The 18,705-nt window shown below is 37.8% G+C and overlaps 3 protein-coding genes across 6 annotated transcripts; all 3 read left to right on the top strand.

The window, feature by feature from the left end:
* Positions 1 to 458: 458 nt before the first annotated feature.
* On the top strand, positions 459 to 3,075 carry LOC130948699 (FAD synthetase 2, chloroplastic-like). 2 transcript variants are annotated; one of them, XM_057877542.1, is made up of 5 exons: positions 459 to 829; positions 1,126 to 1,178; positions 1,586 to 1,721; positions 2,162 to 2,337; positions 2,510 to 3,075. In XM_057877542.1, the coding sequence occupies exons 1-5, from the start codon at positions 567 to 569 to the stop codon at positions 3,019 to 3,021; spliced, it is 1,140 nt and encodes a 379-aa protein (XP_057733525.1). In that variant the 5' UTR covers positions 459 to 566; the 3' UTR covers positions 3,022 to 3,075. The 2 variants fall into 2 exon arrangements, with proteins under 2 accessions (XP_057733525.1, XP_057733526.1); XM_057877543.1 differs by having other exon boundaries at positions 590 to 829; positions 1,576 to 1,721.
* Positions 3,076 to 3,679: 604 nt separating this feature from the next.
* LOC130948700 (cyclic pyranopterin monophosphate synthase, mitochondrial) lies at positions 3,680 to 5,544 on the top strand. 2 transcript variants are annotated; one of them, XR_009073170.1, is made up of 3 exons: positions 3,680 to 4,112; positions 4,588 to 5,242; positions 5,342 to 5,544. XR_009073170.1 is itself a non-coding variant. In XM_057877544.1 (2 exons), exons 1-2 carry the CDS (start codon positions 3,990 to 3,992, stop codon positions 5,179 to 5,181), a joined length of 717 nt encoding a protein of 238 aa, XP_057733527.1. In that variant the 5' UTR covers positions 3,685 to 3,989; the 3' UTR covers positions 5,182 to 5,264. The 2 variants fall into 2 exon arrangements, 1 of the variants encoding a protein (XP_057733527.1); XM_057877544.1 differs by lacking the exon at positions 5,342 to 5,544 and having other exon boundaries at positions 3,685 to 4,112; positions 4,588 to 5,264.
* Positions 5,545 to 6,525: 981 nt separating this feature from the next.
* On the top strand, positions 6,526 to 9,183 carry LOC130947370 (uncharacterized). 2 transcript variants are annotated; one of them, XM_057876056.1, is made up of 5 exons: positions 6,526 to 6,762; positions 6,972 to 7,840; positions 7,950 to 8,055; positions 8,364 to 8,569; positions 8,752 to 9,183. In XM_057876056.1, exons 2-5 carry the CDS (start codon positions 7,074 to 7,076, stop codon positions 9,020 to 9,022), a joined length of 1,350 nt encoding a protein of 449 aa, XP_057732039.1. In that variant the 5' UTR covers positions 6,526 to 6,762; positions 6,972 to 7,073; the 3' UTR covers positions 9,023 to 9,183. The 2 variants fall into 2 exon arrangements, with proteins under 2 accessions (XP_057732039.1, XP_057732038.1); XM_057876055.1 differs by lacking the exon at positions 6,526 to 6,762 and having other exon boundaries at positions 6,794 to 7,840.
* Positions 9,184 to 18,705: the final 9,522 nt, after the last annotated feature.

Below are 18,705 nucleotides of genomic sequence, written 5' to 3' on the forward strand. Positions count from 1 at the left end.
CATACAACACACTCACACACATTATATAAGTAGTCAGCTCACTCGTCCGCTTAAACAAGAGTCGGAAATTTAAATTCTGTCTTGATCAACAATAAATCCTCAAATAAAGTTCAGATTTACAACGAATTAATCATTGACTTATACCATGGACAACAATAAATAAAATTTAGAATTTATAATTCATAATTTAATATTTATGATTCAAAATTTAACAAATACTGCATTTTTTTATTTTTTAAATGCATTAATATTTGTTCAATTATCATATGTATTTAAAATTGAGATTAATTAATTTATTTAATATCATATATTAAAAATTTTAAGAGTTAAATTAAGATTTTTCCTATTAATTCAATGTGTAGGTACAACTATTCAAGATTATATCCTCTTTAAGTCTTTAATCAATGTGTTTACCATATAAATGCTTCTCTTTTTTCTATAATTTCAACGAAAATGTCTTGAAGAATCGGGCCGGTTTGTCACATGACCCAACTACCCGATTAACTAATTTATAGCCAAAACAAGAAGGTGGAGAACCGCCATCAGAAAGAAAAATTGATGGTGCAATGTTGGGTTGTCGTGGCAGTCGCATTTCCCATCATTTTCGAGAGTGCGACCTTCATTTCCACCTTCCAACTACCTTCAGATTCGGTTACTCTGGACTTCAACCCCAAAGCTTTCAACTTTCCTTTCCATGTCCTCTGAAACCTTGTTGGGGAGGTCTCACCACCATTGTTGCCAACCATAACAGAGTGCAATCGAGGTCTTGCTGCTCTGCCACCCCACCCAAGCCTCGTGGCGAAATTCCCCTCCTTTTCAACTCTCTCAGGTTCTACTCTTTATTTCACTAAATGGGTTCTTTCCTTTTTCAAAAAAAAAAAGTTAAAAAAAAATTGCTCATGGTTGTATGTAGGATTGTTGGATAGTCCTGAAAAATTGGTTTTGGTTTTGGTTTGATGTTAACATGCTGCTCATATAAAGCTAGCTAGTTCGAGGATTTGGATATCTAATTTGTCTTGTTTGTTCTGTTTGATTTATAGCAAAATTTTAAGTTTTTAATTGCATTATTTGTAATTGTGCTTTGGTCAATAATCGATTTATATGATACCCCTTCTTTCTCTGAAGCCAACAAGAAGACGAACGAGAAATGATCTCTGATGGAGTATCTTCAGTGGCAGGTTATTAGTCTCTTTCATTTCACCTTATGCTACTTTTAAACAAACCCCCCCCCCCCCCCCCTTTTCTTTTTTTTTTTCCCAATTGCATCCCAGTTATATTGCAGGTAATTTGTTTTCTCTGATATTTGTTCCATTTTGGGTTTGAGCGAAGTAACTTGCTTTTTCAGAAGACAAAGTGATTGATGATATGTCTGAGCTGGCTCTGTCATTAACCATGTAACCATTATTAGCATTGGACTCCTGTTTCTTTAAATTTGATTGATTTGGTGTATCTTTTTAATTCTTTCGGCTATTTGCATCTTAATAGTGATGACGAACATGGTAAAAAAATAGAGCTTTAGCCTAAGAAGTGGAACAAATGTTCTATACTACTGTAGTATTGTTGACTCGATATTAGTCATTGCCAGGTGGAATTGTAGCATTGGGAAAGTTTGATGCTCTGCACATTGGTCATCGAGAACTCGCAATTCAAGCATCAAGGGCCGGTCCTCCATTTCTTTTATCATTTGTTGGAATGGCTAAAGTACTTGGATGGGAACCTAGGTATGGTTTAGTATTTGTTTGTATAGAGCCAGCCATGCATTCATCAGATAATCTTACACTTTTGGTTAATTGCTTCAACCAAAAATCGATTTCTGCCAAGATTTTGCTAATAGGTGAACTCTTCATTATAGATTGAAACAATTCAAGCATACAATGTTATTTAGCATAGGATCATAGTCAGATATAATTGAAGTGAGTATTAGGTTGAGTTTATGCGTTCTTCATATTTTGTACCCTTCCGCTGCAGCCCATGGGAATCAGTTAGCCATTATGCCCGAGTAGCATTGGCAGTTCAACTGTTGCCCTTGGATAGTGTAATCAATGTTGTATATTGAATTCGCATATCAGATTCCAAACTACTGGAAATCGTAGCAGCATTTCTTGTTTAGTTATTAAGTCAGCGACAATAACATACATTTTGTTAATTGTTTCAAATACAGGCCTCCCATAGTTGCTACTTGTGATCGCAAGAGAGTTCTTTCATCATGGGTTTCTTATTGTTGCAACATGGTCCCTGAAGAGTTCCATGTTGAATTTTCAAGCGTTCGGCATCTCAGTCCGCAACAATTTGTTGAGAAGTTATCAAAAGAGCTTAGGGTACGCGGAGTTGTTGCTGGTAAACAAATAGCTCTATAATTTACTGGCATTTGCACAAGTTATACTACAATACCTTACTCAAATACTGTTATTTGCTATTGGAACCTTTTCGCGAAACATAATCTACTATGTTGAACCAATATTTTATCTCACATAAACTGACAGAGGTTCTGCACCGGAACTTTCTGCAGGAGAGAACTACCGATTTGGATATAAAGCAGCCGGAGATGCGTTGGAGTTAATAAAGTTGTGTGAGGAGTATGGCATGGAAGCTTACATAATTAAATCTGTTATGGACAAGAATTCTGCAAATGTAACTTCTAGTAGTAATCCTAAAGAGAGGGGACAGGTTTCGTCTACCCGAGTTCGTGAAGCCCTTGCCGTAGGAGACATGGCCTATGTCTCGGAGCTTTTAGGTAGACAGCATCGTCTCATATTGAAGGCCACCGACCAAGAAAGGTTCGCGGTCGAGCAGCATAAGGTGTCTGCTCCTAAATCCTGCTTGTTGAATCTAGCACCAAAGGAAGGTTTATATGAGAAGTGTTCACTTTTACTTGGTCAAGAAAATGTTGTGCAGTGTAGGGTAGTTATTGACAAGAAGTTTGTCCATGTAGAAACAGATTATGATGGAGGTCTGAGTGATATTTTTGGTGCTCCAAATTCGCAGTTCTTGCCTATTGAATTTGGTGATTCCAGGACTTGACATGATTCAGTTTAATTCATAATAATAATTATTAATTATATCCATTCAAATCAACAGTATACTGAATCATTATGGGTGATGAACATACCCGAAAATGGTTGGGAAAGTGGGATGTGTTTTTATTTTTGAGTATATATTCTACCCTCTACTTAATTCTGCCAAACCAAGTGCTAATATTCCTTGAATAAGTGAATTGGATCTTCTAAATAGATTTTTAGGTTTTGAGGGATAATCACAAATAATCTTAAGTAATTTTTAATCATACACTTAAATTTTTAACAAAATTTAATTACTAAATCAATCTTCAGAGTTTTATTTTGTTAGAATTAATTTAAGAATTTTAATTTTTTTTATAAATGTTAATTTTTTATCAAATAATGATGTCTTTATAAGAGACCAATAAAGACTGATTTATTATTATTTTAAAACAATTTAATATTTTTTAAAGGCTTATTTGAAATATTATTCTTAGATTTTTCTTTGTATATTTTAATATTTCTATTAAAGAAATTTATAACTTTTTACTTAATTATCTTACATGTAAACTCATGATGTTTTTTTTTTTATATCTTGGGCTCTATTCATCCCCTCACAACATGCACAGAAACAATTCTCCTTTTCTTTTTTTGGAGTACACTAAGTAGCTCTCTTTTCTAGAGAGTATTTTAATTGCCAATTAGTGTCAACCACTGCAAAAAAGCCCAAAAGATGCAAAAAAAGCCCAAAAGAAAAAAAAAGTTCTGAGGAGTCTTTTGCAGCAAAGGAAAGCAACCATTTTCTCTTGTCTGCTCTCTGCTGTCACTGAATTCTTTCTTCTTCCTTTCTTGTCTGCTGTCAAAATTGATGTAGTTCCGATTTCCAATCTAGCAAGGTTTTTCATTCCTCAATTCCTTATCAAGGTTCCATTCCAACTTTCAAGTACACATTCTTCATTTTGCTTTGGTTGCAGCTCTGATCCCTAAAATCAAATGTTACTTCGTCGAATAATAACATGTCCTCACTCCAAAAGGATGCTGTGCTCTTCTTCTTCTTCTTCTTCTTCTACTATTAGCAACTGCGACTACACAAGTGCCATTCATGAACTCAACAAGGTCTTCTTCCTTTTCTTCTATTAAATACTAAACTTTAACCTAATTTTACAGGTAAACTTTGTTTTGCTCTTCAATTATCTATAATTATTCTTTTTTACTGACTTCTAAATTGTTAAAGATACTTTACCTGAAATTCGTTATCTATGATTTCTATTTTTGTGTTCATTATCTTCCATAAAAATGTTGGTAGAGTTAGAATTAGAATATTATTAGTACACCTATACATATGAATTTGATTAAAGTGACAAATAAACGACCGAGGATTTACATTTCGGACAGATTAGTCTCTAAACAACAAAATGACCAATAAAGTTTTTCGGATAACAAACATGTACAAGGTAGTTCAAATTAAGATGGATTAATTTGAAGGGAGTGTGAAGGTTTTATTGGTATTTTTTTTAGAAACTAATCTGTCCAAAGTATAAATTTTCAGGGTTTATTTGTTACTTTACTCATTTGATTATTACTGTTTCAGGAAATGGAATCTGTATTTGGTGAGCCTCCTGGTGGGGGATTGGCTAGCTCTGCAAGCAATGTTCATGTCAACAATGAATCAAAGATGATGATGTCTCAAAAGATAGATGAAAATTCTTTTGAATTGACTCACACTGGCCATTCAGGGGAAGCTCAAATGGTGGATGTGTCTCCCAAAGAAAGTAGTAAGCGAACCGCCATTGCCGGTTGCAAGGTACTTCTTGGAAAGAAGGTGTTCAACTTGGTCTCAGCTAATCAAATGGCAAAAGGGGATGTGCTTACCATCGCGAAAATCGCCGGCATAACTGCTGCAAAGCAAACCAGCAGCCTGATTCCCTTGTGCCATAACATAAACCTTACACATGTGCAGGTGGATTTGAAGTTGAATCGCGACGAATTCAGTGTGATGATAGAAGGGGAAGCTGCAACAACAGGAAGAACTGGGGTTGAGATGGAGGCTATGACAGCAGTTTCTGTTGCTGGGTTAACAGTTTATGATATGTGCAAGGCTGCTTCAAAAGATATAGTCATTACAGATATAAGGCTCAAGCATAAATCTGGTGGAAATAGTGGAGATTGGTCTTGGAAACAATAGATTTGTTTTGAGCATTCCAATGGATTTCCACCACAGAAAGAGAAAGAATCATATTTCTCAGGTAGTTTAGATCCTCACCATCTTAATTCCACCTTTGATGAATCACATTTTTGTAGCTGGCTTTTCTTTCATTTCATATTTTGGTTACCCACAATATCAGGCCAAGGACTAATCTGTCGCAAATTGGAGTTTTATGGTCTGCTGCTGGTCAATGGATTGTTGCATTTGAACTCCCAACACTTGCTTAAGCGGACTAGTGAGCTAACCACTAGGCCAACCCAACTTGATTTTTTGTTTCCTATTATATAGAATTAGAATGTCAATTTTGAGTAAGGTCTGATGGATTTTGATTACCTCCAATTCTATTTTGCTTTTATTTTTAATTTATTTATTAAATATGTATAATAGTAATAATCTTGTGATTAATCATGATTTAGTGACTAAGATGACGTATGTCACGTAATCAATAGATAATCAATATATGACTATGCTGACATTAGATTGCTTATTTTGAAATTTGACTTTTCTCTGTTTACAAAGTCAGACATTGACTAACAAAAGTGGATGGAAAAAGGCAATCATTATACGTTGATGTGCTGTGAACTTTTATTTTTGTCGTTTAAATCATGTTAGAAAGGCTTTTACCTTTTCAAAACTTTAAAAATTTAATCTAATAAAATTAAACTAGATTTTAAAGAAAATTTTGGATTCTGTGTGACTATAATTATTTATTATTCAAAGGATACAACCAGAACTCCACAAGTCAGATGGGTTATTTTGTTTTATAAATATTGATACGTGGTATCAATAATTTTGTGATACATCATCCAACTGATATCACCAAAAAATTATAAGAAAATAAGAGTGAAATTATCATTTATCTAATTCATATCTTTTAGCCACTAATTTTAAACTATGATCACTTGATAATTAAATTTACACACACATAATCCTTAAAGAATCCTTAATTCTTACCAAAGTCAAAACCTACCCTCTTTTTTTTTCAGTCTCAGGTTTAATCCTAAGGCTAATATATAAACATGTGAAGGGGCAAAAGCGTCTTTCAAAATCAAAACTAAAGTATGGGTCGCTGAATGACAGAATGAGTCATATCATTATCAATTATCATTCCCATACCTTCCCCCATCTTAATTAATCTTATCATATTCAACTCCCATATTCGTCACTTTGGGCGGTTGGAGTTTGGCACCACGTGGCTCAATCCGGTTGGTCCATTCTCTTTTACCAGGGCCCCAACATTATAGGAAAAATAACTACCTTTTTTAAGAGAAACCTTCAACTATTTTATTATTTATTACTTTTTTTCTTTTCATTCAGGTTGCGTTGCGTTGGTTTTACAAAGAGAGAAGAGATAACGAAAGGGGTTTAAACTCAATTTGATTCCAATTGGGTGACCCCATTCCATAAATCAGAATTTATCTTTGTGGGTCGGTGCGGTGTTTTGTTTCTGTTCACACTCAGATTCTTCTCTTCCAATCGGGCTGTCGAATCAACATTGACAGCCCGGTTCCTTGGAGACGCATATTCAAAGTTTCAAACCCCACAAATTCCAAATTTCAGGTTCTTCTTCTTCTTTGGAATAATCTCTTCCACCAACCGAATATACCTTAACGCTTTTATTCCATTATTTTACTCCGCGTTCCTTTCACGTTTCAAATTTGATACAACCCCACCTACCCTTTTTCGCTATCCCAATTTTTTTTTTCCTTCTGGGTTGTCTTTGCTTCACGTAAAGCATTGTTTTTTGCCATCAAAACTGAATTTTGCAGGTGTTCGGATTTTGGGGTTTGGTTGAGTTATTGACAAGGGCGACAAGGTGTTAATGGTATTGGCTTGAAGGAGTTTCTTTTGGCATTAAATTTGTGTGATCAATGAGTAACTTTTCAGGAGCCATTCAGCGACCCCTTGTTGCTGCTGCTGCGGTTGCTGTGGCTTCTTTCTCTGCCGAGTTTTCTGATAAATTCCCATCCAGTGGAACAACATCATCAACAACAACAACAACAACAACAAGTGATTATTGCTCTACCTCCAATTTGGCACATTCCACGGCATGCAATTCAATACAACAACTTAGTACAGCATGGGTTTCTCATATCTCTGTTTCAAAACTTGCAGACCTTTCTTTTGTGACACGGATTCCAGCACCTTTGCCTAATGTCAAACTCCGGGTGCCAAGTTTGGGCCACAATTGTGCTTCCAATTTGTACCATTCTTCTGTAGCTTCATCGCCGCTTCTTTGGAATGTGTATCGCTCTGCTGAATTCTCTAGATTGTCTAGGCCTTGTGTGCATTCTCGTGGTGTGTCCACTTCAGCTTCTGAGGGCATGTATGAATGGCATTTGCCCCAACCAAGTGCTGTATTGGACGGTTCGTCTGTGAAGTCAAAGACTGTTGTGGTCTTGTTGGGATGGTTGGGAGCAAAGCAGAGGCATCTGAACAAGTATGCAGAATGGTATACTTCGAAGGGGTATCATGTCATTACCTTCACGTTTCCCATGGATGAGGTCCTCAGTTATAAGCCAGGAGGAAAAGCTGAACACAATGTTCATTTGCTTGTAGACCACTTGGCTGATTGGTTAGAAGGGGAAAATGAAAAGAATATGGTCTTTCATACTTTCAGCAACACTGGATGGTTAACGTAAGTTGTGAAATTTGTTAAGTATACAAGCATAAAATCTGGATTATTCTTCTTTGGTGAGAAGCATTTGTTCCTTGCTTGATTGGTTTGGTATTATACATTGTTGCAGATATGGGGTTATTCTGGAGCAATGTCAAAAGCAGGGCCTGTCTATAATGGATAGGATTAAGGGCTGCATTGTAGATTCTGCACCTGTTGCATATCCTGATCCTGAGGTATTGCACTTGTTAGACTCAGCGAATTGTTGTGGATATGTATAACTAACATGCTTGTTTTCTGAATTCTTTGCTTTTCAATATTATTATTGTGAGTTATATTTGCATTGTTGGTTTAACTCTGGCAATCAATCATTTTGTTTATCTCTCTGACATCTTAGGACTTGACATTAGCACTTGCACATTTGTTTGATCTCTTTGATTTATTAATTTTCTTGTCTTTAGTTGGCATTGGAAGATTAGAAATCAACCAATATGCTGAAGGTTTTATTCTATATGTGATTTTAATTATCCAGTTACTTTGTCAGGTATGGGCTTCAGGTTTCTCTGCAGCATTTCTCAAGAAAAGAAGTGTGGCCACAAAGGGATATGTAACCTCTAATGAATCCGGCATTAAGGTATCAATTGGCCGCGAGGAAGCTTCAGGACCCAAACCTGCACTAACTGAAGCAGCTTTGCTATTAATACTAAAGAAATTTTTTGAGATCACTCTGAATCTCCCTACAGTGAATAGGTAAGGTCTTTTAATTCATTCCTTGCTTGTAAGATAAAGCTGATAAGAAAATGTCATGATAAAATTTCCTATGTAAAAGTTATTGTATCTTCTAAAGTGTAACCAACCAAGAGCATTATTTTCCTAAATGAATATCTATCTTTTGAGTTTCTAACCATAATGGTAATCTTATTGTAATGCAGGAGGCTCTCTGATGTTTTGAATGTGTTATCATCAAAGCAACCAAGCTGTCCTCAGTTATACATCTATAGCACTGCAGACAGAGTTATACCTGCAGACTCCGTGGAGTCGTTCGTCGAGGCACAGCGCAAATCAGGGCATGATGTGAGGGCATGCAATTTTGTGTCCTCACCCCATGTTGATCACTTTAGAAATCACCCCAAATTGTACACCTCTCAGGTCAATCAATTTCTTGATGAGTGTGTGGTTAACAAATGTAAATCTTCTCACTAACTCTTTATAGCTCACTAGTCATACAGCTCACCTTTGATTCATTTTGAGAGCAACCCTTCCATTTAAAGATTGTGGTTGCTATTGTATCAAAGTCAACCCCTCATGGGGAATTATATAATTGTTCATTCTTTTCCCTGTTGAAAATTTTATAATTTTGTTGATTTTTTTGGTTATTAGATGTCATACTTCCTTGATTGATTATCCCTCTGATCAAACTCAGCAGATGTTAGATTTTTTTTCTTTGGTATTGGATGTTAGTTATCTAATAAAACTTAATGGTTATAGTCATAATTGGCATGTGAGAAATTGAATTGGACTAGTGGAATGTGAAGTCTGATTCAAGGTTTATTTTGAATTTGACAACTCATGTTTGGCAGCATGAACTTGGTCAACTAATGGAAAAGATCATGAATATGAAACCAAGTTAATAAGGGCCACATAACATACCGTTGGCTACCACATAAGAATAATAATTAGCGTTTTTCATGTGAGAATATAAACTATAGCCTTATCCTCCTAAACAATTTGCCTAACTCCCTTTATTAAGAGCCAATAAAGAGCCAACAAGAAAGTAGCACCACCTAATAAGAATGAATTAAGGGAAAAATGTTCCACTTGCTTTTAATATACTATATTATGACGAATTAATTGTATAAATTTAACAGAAACTATTGGTCCTGATTAAGAACATTTATAGATATGCTAATGTCTATTTCTAACTAGAGAAATTTTAAATTTTGAGAAACTGCTTTATTGTGTCTAAAAATAAGTCTAAATAATTTGGTGTCTATTAGATGTCTTATTTTTATGAATGTTGATTTTTATTAAATGAAAATAAAAAGATGCTTTAAAAAAAATATTGATAAATTTTAATAAAATAAACTATACCAATACATATATAAATAAATTTTTATTTCTCTATATATTTTAAACAAATAAATAAATACAGAACCTATAAATATATAAAAAAAAGGGTAGTGTTAGGGAGCCAATGGCCTAAGCATACAATGTGTACAATGGGCTAAATCTTTGGTCCATGAATAAAATGAACATCACTCATACTATCCAGAATAACCATCCGGATACCAGGCATAATAAACATCTCATGTCATAAAATCACTCATCCCAAAAACTTAAGTTGATTTTGGAGTTCACCAAGGATCGAAACCTTACCTTTCGAATCTAGAATTCTAATACCATGTCATGAACCCACTCATCCCAAAAATATAACCTGACAGGACAATGTAACACTAATGGTCATATCTCTAATACTTCCTAAACTTCCTAAACTTCCATTGTACACATTGTACGCTTAGACTATTGACTCCCTATACTTTCTCATAAAAAAATTATATAAATAAATATTAAATGATTGTTTTTAAGCATCTTGAATGGGTTGAACAGTCAACTCATTAGTTCGTTTTAACTAAGTGTTATAATTGTATTAGGACATTATAAGTCTTAGTAATTTAGGCACGGATTCTAGCCAATTGAAAGGATCTTCTGATTAATCCAGGGATTCCATTAGGAATGAGGATTCGGAATATCACACATTGACCAATCAAAGAGAGATTCAACAACTAAAAGAAAGATCGATTCTTTGTTCGGATCCTTCCTTTCTTCAAACGGAACGAACAGAGATAGAATCGGAGCGATTCCCTAAATGCCTCTCTGGATATTCTTCAATGTGCCTCTCTGAATAATCATCTGCTTCCGGAAGAAATCGAAGAATTTCTTGGGAATCCTACAAGAACCAATCGTTCTTTTTTCTCTGATAGATGATCAGAACTGCAATGTGTGTGCGCGCCAAAGACAAAGATACATAGAATTGATGGGATGATAATTAATTCTCTTATTTTATAAATATTGAATTTGAAATTGAATTTTATTTGTAGTGTTTTTTCTTGCTGTAGATGGGATGATAATTTATTCTTTGTTCGAGTTGATGTTTAAATTGATGGATATTTGTATTCGTTATGTTGATTTTTACTTTTTTAGCAATTTTGCAATAGTTTTAATGCTTATGGGGTTGATTTTCTTTTGGATTAAGAATTGCCAAAAAAAAATTCTGTGTTGGTTTAAAGATGGTGTTGCCATAGTAAATTGGAATGATTTTGAAAGAGTGACAAAAAGTGATCATGGCAATACAGGAATGATGAGGGTAAAATTGATTTTTTAGTAGAATTATGAGTTGTGTGTTCTATCCATGCATTAATTACCAAACACAATGTAAAATTAATATCTTTTGTGTTTATGTATTTTTATACTTTTGTATTTATGTTTTTATAAATTGGAGACAATAACTAAACACAATCTAAGATCATTCTTAATTTGTATATTTTTATAAAAATACTTAAGAAAAACGAAAACAATAATGTTATTTTTTCTGTTTCTACTTTTTACAAGTATAAAAAATTAATTTTTTTAAATTAATAATAAAAAATAGCTACTCAACCTTTTTCTGTATTGTATTATATAATATTTTAAATAAAAATATACTATATAATAATATTTTGACAAAAATAATCATTTAATATGTCTTTAAATTTTTAACTAAAAATCTAATTATTTTTTAAGTAATATAAAATAAAATTTAATAATTTAATATTTTATATGTTGTAAATAAAAATAACATTTTAATATAAATTTTTCTAATATTAATATATTATGAAAAATTACTGCATGATAATTAATGTTTAATAAATAAAAAATATTCTTTATATATCTATATGCTTTATGTTAATTTTATTACACTTGTTATTTTAAATATGGTATATACAAATATATTTATTTGAAATAAATAATTATTTTTAATTATGAAAGATTCAACTGCCAATAAATTTATCTATGAAAAAAACTAACAGTATCTTCATAAAAAGATAGAATTCGGTTGATAAAACTAACTGTTACGATGGGTAACCGGAGATTAATAAGATGGATGGCTTTGGTTGGCCCAATCGTCCGCGTATGGTTGCTTTCGAGCTGGTTTGCACGTTGGAGCCTCCTTCCGACTTGTGCTCGTGAGTGAATGGGGGGGTGGTACCTGCAAAGACACTCCGATGCCTAAGTTAGCAAGGGTGTGAGCAGGTCTAGAGAGTATTGGGCTTAGAGATACCTGAGGGGTGTCAGTGTATTTGTAGTGGTGAGCCAATAACCACCGTTGGAATAGTGCCATATTTTTAGGGTGTTAACAGTCCCATTATCTTAGGGAGGTTAAGATATGGCTTGATTAAAGTAGTTGGAGAGATTTTAGGGGCAGTTACTTATTTGAATGAGTGCTTATCTACCAGCTATTCTCCGTCCCGACTTCTTGGGAGTAAGTCGGGTTTGACACCGACTTCTAAGTGTGAAGGTTGGTGTTTAGTAAGGCTCGATCCTCTAGACTAGGCCTCTTATTTGGACCTGGGCCTTTATTATTGGGCCAGGGTAGGAACAGTGCCCCTACTTGAGCCCAAGATCTTTATAGGACTTGGGTTCAAGTATTTTACTCGGGATCGTAGTCGACTTGTTGGAGGACCGACGTGATTTTCTGAAACCGACGTGACTTTCCGTGTCTCTTCGGCTCTGACGGTTACGTCTAATTAAGCGTCGTGTCCGTTAGGGATGTGCGTAGACTTTGGTAACGGTGCATTCTCATTAATGACTGCCCCGGTTTTACCATTATGCCCCTTAGTATGTTTATAAATACTTTCCCTCTCTTTTATTTTTTCGTTTCTGCAATTTTTCAAATTTCTTCTTGCTTTGTTCGTGCTTCATTCTTGCATTCGGAGACCTCTGCTTCTTTCAACCTTCGGTTTCGGATAAAGGTTAGCGTTTTACTTTTATGACATGCTTTGTGATTGCATGCTTTTATTTTCTTTGGAGAGGGAGAAGTGACGTTGTAGGCTTTCGTATCCCCTTAGGGACTCTCGTTTTTTATTCTTTTTCCTTTTTCCTTTGTAGGTTTTCGTCGTGTTTTTAGAAAATGTCTTCTGTAGAGGCTCTTTCTCAATGGGTTGATGTCACAGTCCTAGGAGAGGAACATTTGGTTGATGCGGAGTTTATTACTCATCTTCGTACTCACCACAGGATTTGTGTTTCTGAGGATGACGAGCCGAAGTATGAGTTGGTAGTCCCGGGTCCAGAAGACCGGGTTTGCTTTGGGAGGGCTAATGAGACGTCTTCTCATTTCTTCTTTATGTATGAATGTATGATCACCCGTCTGGGTGTCTTCCTTCCTTTTTCGGATTTTGAAATGTCTGTTTTGCACCACTGTCGAGTTACCCCTACCCAACTTCACCCCAACTCTTGGGGTTTTCTGAAAATTTATCAATTTATTAGTCAAGCTTTGGACTTTCCGACTTCTTTGAGGATTTTCTTTTTTCTTTTCCACATGACTAAGCCCTTTAGTGGGCTAAACAACAAACAGCAATGGGTGTCCTTCCGAGCCATACAAGGTCGGAGGATTTTCACCCTTTTTGACGAATCCTTCCATGACTTCAAAAATTACTTTTTCAAAGTGCAAACTGTAGAGGGTCACCACCCCTTTTTTCTGGATGATAACTCTTCTCCTCGCTTTCCCTTATATTGGCTGGAGGCCTCCCCTTGTGAGAAATATGGTCTGGACGACCTGGATGAAGTAGAGGTTGCCATTGTGGGGTTCCTCCGAGAAGTGTGGGGGAGGGCCCCATATTTGGATATTAAGAAGTTTCTCCAAGGGTCTCCGACCTTTGTCCAGGCGCAGCTAGGTAGCTTTTTCTTGTTTTTAAATTTCCGACTTATCAACTGATCATTCCGACTTGTTTGATTCTTTAGCTATTGTTTTTCTTTTTCAGAAATGGCTAAAACAAATGCTCAAGAATCTTTCCAAAGAGTCCAAGAGGCCAAGGCCAAGTCTCGCGCTCGGGCCGGTGGTGCCAGGGTTATCTCTCCTCCTCCTCCTCCTCGGAATGTTGGGACTCTTTCCAAGCCTATCGTAATTTCTTCTTCAACTCCCCCTCAGTCGCTCCCCGTTGTCCGACCCTCCCCTGATCCAAAGAAGCGCAAGACTTTGGAGTCTGGTGCTTCTGGTGAGGTTAAGGTGGATGCTATTGAGTTTGTCCGAAAGAATATCTATCCCCATGTTCGTATAGGCATGGATGATATGTCTGTTCGGGGCCACCTTACCACGATGGTCGAGGAGAGTCTCAAGGCGGCGGGGGTTTGTGGCAAGCTCTTGGATATCTTTGAGAAGGCTCCCCTCAGCTCTTTAGGGACGACCTCAAAGGTCGAGGAGCTAGAGGGGAGGCTTCGCTCATATCAGGAGCATGAGGGAGAGTTGAAGAAGGAGATTGCCAAGCTGAGGGAGGAGAGAGATACCTTCCGGGAGAAAGGGAAGGCTTTGCAGGCCCAGTATAACATGGAGATGGAGTTGAGGAAGACGGCGCAGGCCAGCTATCAAAGCTTATTCAAGGATCTTGTGTCTGTGAAGAATGATCTGCTGAATTCTCGGAAGGCATATGATGAGTTGGAGGACTCAATTGCTGATGGCGCCGAGGAGTCTTGGAGGATTTTCTTGGAGCAAGTCAGGGTGATTGCTCCCGACTTGGATCTTTCTCCTTTACATCCTGACAAAGTTGTTATTGATGGTGCCATCGTGGATCCTCCTGCCCCGTAATTGTTTCCGAGTCAGAATTGAAGACTCGGGGGCAGAGGATTATTGAGTCTCCTCCTCATTCCAAAGACGCTCCGGGTTCTTCAGCAGTTCCTCCGATCTCTTCCTCTCCCATGGATACCTCTGGTGGCGCTCCTCCTGATTCCGGTGGTGGTGATCTTTCTAAAAAATGACTTGTGGCTATTTGGGGTCCGGCCTGTAGGCCCCCGTTTTTTAAACTCTTTATTTATCTCTGGTTTGAACAATTTTCTTTGGCCCTTTGAGGCCGTAAACAAAATATTTTATGCGTGCCCTTTTTGATAAGGGTTTTAACTTAACAAAATAAATACCCTTTTTTGGATAAGGGTTTAAGTTACCTTATGCGTGTATGATTTTCTGAATTCCCCTTGACCTTTTCTTGAAAAACCTTTCTTTTTGCTTGTTTGTTTTTCTGAGCTTTTTTGTTTAAGGGCTTTTGGGACAGCCTTTAAACTTCTTCCTAGGTTTTCCTATCTCTTTTCGTTATCCCTCATACTCAACTTAGTTTTGGTGAGTTCTTATGACTTAGGTTATTTTTGCGATGCGTTTTTCTTCTACTCGGTCCTTCATTCCAATTTATGGATCGAAGTATTTCCGAGCTTTTCTACTCGGGATCTCGTTTCGACTTATGAGTCGGATTTGTTCCCGAGTTTTTACGATCGACTTCTTATAATCTCTTTACACCGACTTGTACCTCGTCGTTTTATCCTGACGACCTTTTAGGTCGGTTCATGGGATTTTCACGTTTTGTCGAGCTTAAGTCGGCGCGTTTCGTAGAAAGACTTAAAAATAAAAAATGAAAAGGATTTTATAAGAGATATCGTAGATGAAAAAAGATCTTTATTAATCGGGGAGGTACCTTTTTTGCTACTAAGGGTCTTGATAATCTATTTCCCTTAGCCTCCACTATGATGCCTCGTTAAAAACCCTTCTCCAGAAAAAACCCTTTTGGGAAAAAATCATGAAGTTGGGAAAAGAGTACATCAGGGAGTAGAGTTCGCTTTTAACTATAGTACCTTTTCATGTTACAAGCATGCCACGACCTCGGGAGCTCAGTGCCGTTCAGGTCGATTATTTTATAATAACCTTTTCCTAAAACTTCATTGACTTTGTATGGTCCCTTCCAATTTGCGGCGAGCTTTCCTTCTCCTGATTTGTTGACTCCAATGTCGTTTCTGATTAAGATCAAATCATCTGGAGTAAATGTTCTTCGAATGACTTTTTTGTTGTACCTTGTAGTCATCCTTTGCTTCAACGCTGCTTCTCTTATCTGGGCATCTTCTCGGACTTCGGGGAGCAGGTCGAGCTCCTCTTTGTGCCCCTGTATGTTTCCGATCTCGTCGTGGAGAATTACCCTTGGGCTTTGCTCATTGATTTCTATTGGTATCATTGCCTCCACACCATAGACTAGTCGGAAGGGTGTTTCTCCAGTGGCGGATTGGGGTGTTGTCCTGTAAGCCCATAGCACTTGAGGGAGCTCTTCAGCCCACGCCCCTTTTGCTTCTTGCAGTCTCTTCTTTAGTCCTGCCAGTATGATTTTGTTGGCTGCCTCGGCTTGCCCATTGGCTTGTGGGTGCTCCACCGAGGTGAACTGATGTTTGATTTTCATACTGGCTACTAAGCTTCTGAAGGTAGCATCGGTGAATTGGGTTCCATTATCCGTAGTGATGGAATAAGGTATCCCATATCTTGTGATGATATTTTTGTAGAGGAACCTCCGACTTCTTTGAGCGGTGATGGTGGCCAATGTTTCTACTTCTATCCACTTTGTGAAATAATCTATTCCCACGATCAGGTATTTGACTTGTCCAGGTGCTTGGGGAAAAGGACCTAACAAATCCATTCCCCATTTTGCAAAATGCCATGGAGAAGTGATACTGATAAGCTCTTCTGGCGGAGCCACGTGGAAATTTGCATGCATTTGACATGGTTGACATTTTTTCACAAATTTTGTGGCATCTTTCTGCAAGGTCGGCCAATAGAATCCGGCTCGGATTACTTTCCTGGCTAGTGACCTTGCTCCGAGATGGTTTCCGCAGATCCCACTATGTACTTCCTCCAGTACCTCGGTGGTTCTTGAGGTCGGTACACACTTTAACAATGGTGTTGATATCCCCCTTCTGTAGAGGATATTTCTCACCAAGGTGTAGTGTTGTGCTTCCCTTCGGATCTTTTTAGCTTCTTTCTCCTCGTTAGGGAGGATGTCGAATTTCATGTATTCAACTAAGGGGTTCATCCATCCGAGGTTTAAACCGACTACCTCAAGTACTTCTTGTTTATCTTTTATTACTGAGGGTTCCTGGAGGGTTTCTTGGATCAGACTTCTGTTGTTCCCTCCTGGTTTGGTACTTGCTAACTTGGATAGGGCGTCTGCTCTGCTGTTCAGATCCCGAGTTATGTGTTTGACCTCGGTTTCTGCAAAGCGCCCAAGGTATTCCAAAGTTTTTTCCAAGTACCTCTTCATATTTGGGTCCTTTGCCTGATACTCCCCACTTATTTGGGAGGTCACCACTTGCGAGTCGCTGTATATCATCACCTTTGTAGCACCGACTTCTTCTGCTAGTTTTAGCCCCGCAATCAAGGCTTCATATTCTGCCTGATTATTTGAGGCTGGGAATTCAAATTTTAGAGAAACCTCTATCTGGGTTCCTCTTTCATCTACCAATATTATGCCTGCGCCGCTTCCCGTTTTGTTGGAGGATCCATCTACATAGAGTTCCCATGTAGTTGGTTTTTCCTCTTGATCCCCTGCGTATTCTGCAACGAAGTCGGCGAGGCATTGAGCTTTAATCGCTGTCCGAGTTTCATATCTTAAGTCGAACTCGGAGAGCTCTATTGCCCATTGAACCATTCTCCCTGCAACATCCGTTTTTTGGAGGATTTGCTTCATGGGTTGGTTCGTACGGACTCTTATGGTGTGAGCTTGAAAGTAAGGCTGTAACCTTCGAGAGGCTAACCAAGGAGTAAGCAAACTTTTCTAGTTTGTGGTACCTTAGTTCGGGGCCTTGTAGAACTTTACTGATGAAGTAGACTGGATGTTGTCCGACCTCGTCTTCTTTTATCAGGGCTGACGAGACAGCCTTGTTTGCTACGGACAAGTATAGGACGAGGTCTTTCCCAGGTACGGGTCGGGTTAGAATAGGAGGTTGGCTTAAAAACTTTTTGAACTCCTGGAATGCCTCCTCGCATTCAGGAGTCCATTCGAACTGGCATCCCTTCCTTAATAAGGAAAATAGTGGAAGGGATTTTAGTGCCGATCCTGACAGGAATCTGGAGAGGGCTGCAAGTTGGCCATTTAGCTGCTGGACTTCTCTCAAACAAGTCGGACTTTTCATTTCTAGGATGGCTCTGCACTTGTCGGGATTGGCTTCGATCCCTCTTTGTGTTAGCATAAATCCTAGAAATTTCCCTGCTTCCACTGCGAAGGCGCACTTTGCGGGATTTAGTCTCATCCCGTGCAACCTTATAGTGTCGAAGACTTGCGAGAGGTCTGTCAAAAGGTCGTCTTCTTTGTTGTACAGGTCGGGATCCTGGATAAACCGAGAGCTTGTGGGACATGAGCTCGGGGTCAATCCCAGGCATGTCAGAGGCCTTCCAGGCGAAGAGGTCGGAATTATCTCTTAGGAGCCTAGTCAACCCTTGTTTTAGAGTTTTCCCTAGGTTGGCTCCTATATGAGTGTTCTTCCCTTCCTCTTTACCAACCTGTATCTCCTCGGTTTTTCCTCCTGGTTGTGGTCGCAACTCTTCTCTGGCCCTTGCGCCATCGAGCTCTATTGTGTTAACTTCTCTGCCCTTTCCCCTTAGGTTTAGGCTTTCATTGTAGCACTTCCTTGCCAACTTTTGATCTCCCCTTACCGTTGCTATTCCCGCTGAGGTCGGGAATTTCATGCAGAGGTGAGGAGTAGATACCACTGCTCCGAGTCGATTGAGGGTAGCTCTGCCGATTAGAGCATTATATGCTGACCCCACATCGATGACTATGAAGTCTATACTCAGAGTCTTTGATTTTTCCCCTTTTCCAAAAGTAGTGTGA

The sequence above is a fragment of the Arachis stenosperma genome, chromosome 9 (genome assembly GCF_014773155.1).
Source record: "Arachis stenosperma cultivar V10309 chromosome 9, arast.V10309.gnm1.PFL2, whole genome shotgun sequence".
NCBI classification, from domain to species: Eukaryota; Viridiplantae; Streptophyta; class Magnoliopsida; order Fabales; family Fabaceae; genus Arachis; species Arachis stenosperma.

Excerpts from the sequence above, each read along its gene's own strand:
- LOC130948699 (XM_057877542.1), top strand. The coding sequence starts at position 567 with ATGTTGGGTTGTCGTGGCAGTCGCATTTCCCATCATTTTCGAGAGTGC. Across the intron at positions 1,179-1,585 it reads TGGAGTATCTTCAGTGGCAG|GTGGAATTGTAGCATTGGGA; the intron begins GTTATTAGTCTC and ends AGTCATTGCCAG. Across the intron at positions 2,338-2,509 it reads GGTACGCGGAGTTGTTGCTG|GAGAGAACTACCGATTTGGA; the intron begins GTAAACAAATAG and ends AACTTTCTGCAG.
- LOC130948700 (XM_057877544.1), top strand. The coding sequence starts at position 3,990 with ATGTTACTTCGTCGAATAATAACATGTCCTCACTCCAAAAGGATGCTG. Across the intron at positions 4,113-4,587 it reads CCATTCATGAACTCAACAAG|GAAATGGAATCTGTATTTGG; the intron begins GTCTTCTTCCTT and ends TTACTGTTTCAG.
- LOC130947370 (XM_057876056.1), top strand. The coding sequence starts at position 7,074 with ATGAGTAACTTTTCAGGAGCCATTCAGCGACCCCTTGTTGCTGCTGCT. Across the intron at positions 8,056-8,363 it reads TTGCATATCCTGATCCTGAG|GTATGGGCTTCAGGTTTCTC; the intron begins GTATTGCACTTG and ends TTACTTTGTCAG. Across the intron at positions 8,570-8,751 it reads AATCTCCCTACAGTGAATAG|GAGGCTCTCTGATGTTTTGA; the intron begins GTAAGGTCTTTT and ends ATTGTAATGCAG.